Source organism: Protobothrops mucrosquamatus, unplaced genomic scaffold (genome assembly GCF_001527695.2).
Source record: "Protobothrops mucrosquamatus isolate PMUCROS unplaced genomic scaffold, P.Mucros_1.0 scaffold8489, whole genome shotgun sequence".
Lineage (NCBI taxonomy): Eukaryota > Metazoa > Chordata > Lepidosauria > Squamata > Viperidae > Protobothrops > Protobothrops mucrosquamatus.
The window spans coordinates 12,331-13,395 of NW_015394284.1; the positions used below are offsets into that span (position 1 = coordinate 12,331).

General features: G+C 36.4%; 1 protein-coding gene across 1 annotated transcript in view; it reads right to left on the minus strand.

The window, feature by feature from the left end:
* Nucleotides 1–1,065, minus strand: part of LOC107300799 (von Willebrand factor-like) — a gene marked incomplete at its 5' end in the record, with an annotated part of 29,571 nt that overhangs the window by 11,953 nt on the left and 16,553 nt on the right. Inside the window, one exon of the mRNA XM_015830089.1 lies at nucleotides 1–36. This exon is cut by the window's left edge and continues 55 nt beyond it. Within this exon, the coding sequence (XP_015685575.1) occupies nucleotides 1–36 (36 nt within the window). The remainder of the gene's footprint in view (nucleotides 37–1,065) is intronic.

Sequence of the window (1,065 nt, forward strand, 5' to 3'; positions counted from 1 at the left end):
TCCCGTTTCTCCGCGCTGTGTTTCCCCTCGCACAATCTGCCAGCCAGCAGGCCCTTAAGGAGAGGGGCAGAGCCTCACGTCAATGGCCCAGCTCCCGTGGGGACTTCTGATCCCAGCTGAAGACATCCCTCATCCTCTTTCTTGGCAACTGGTTGTGGCAGGTAATAATCAGGGAAGGATCCTGCCCGGCCGAAACACTTACGCAACGGCGGAATTTTTTCGCTGGCTTCTATAAACCTGTAATAAGCTGCTGAAGGAGAGCAAAATTTTATTTCCTCGTCCGTCTTCTCTTTTCATTCAGAGAGTCAAACTCAGGAAAATAATAATAGCAATAACAATAACAGAGTGGGAAGGGACCTTGGAGGTCATCTAGTCCAACCCCCTGCTCAGGCAGGAAACTCTATTCCATTTCGGACAAATGGCTGTCCAGTCTCTTCTTAAAAACTTCCAGTGTTGGAGCATTCACAGCTTCTGGAGGCAGGTTGTTCCCCTGGTTAATTGTTCTCACTGTCAGGAAGTTTCTCCTTAGTTCTAGGTTGCTTCTCTCCTTGATGAGTTTCTATTCTATTCTATTCTATTCTATTCTATTCTATTCTATTCTATTCTATTCTGTTCTATTCCTATTATTCTATTCTATTCTATTCTATTCTATTCCTATTATTCTATTCTATTCTATTCTATTCTATTCTATTCTATTCTATTCTATTCTATTCTATTCTATTCCTATTATTCTATTCTATTCTATTCTATTCTATTCCATTCCATTTTATTCCATTCCATTCCATAACATTCTATTCTATTCTATTCTATTCTATTCTATTCTATTCTATTCTATATTCCAATATCTATTCTATTCCATTCCATTTTATTCCATTCCATTCCATTCCTATTCTGTTTCATTCCCATTCTTTATTCTATTCTATTCTATTCTATTCTATTCTATTCTATTCTATTCTATTCTATTCTATTCTATTCTATTTTATTCCATTTTATTCCATTCCATTCCATAATATTCTATTCTATTCTATTCTATTCTATTCTATTCTATTCTATTCTATTCTATTC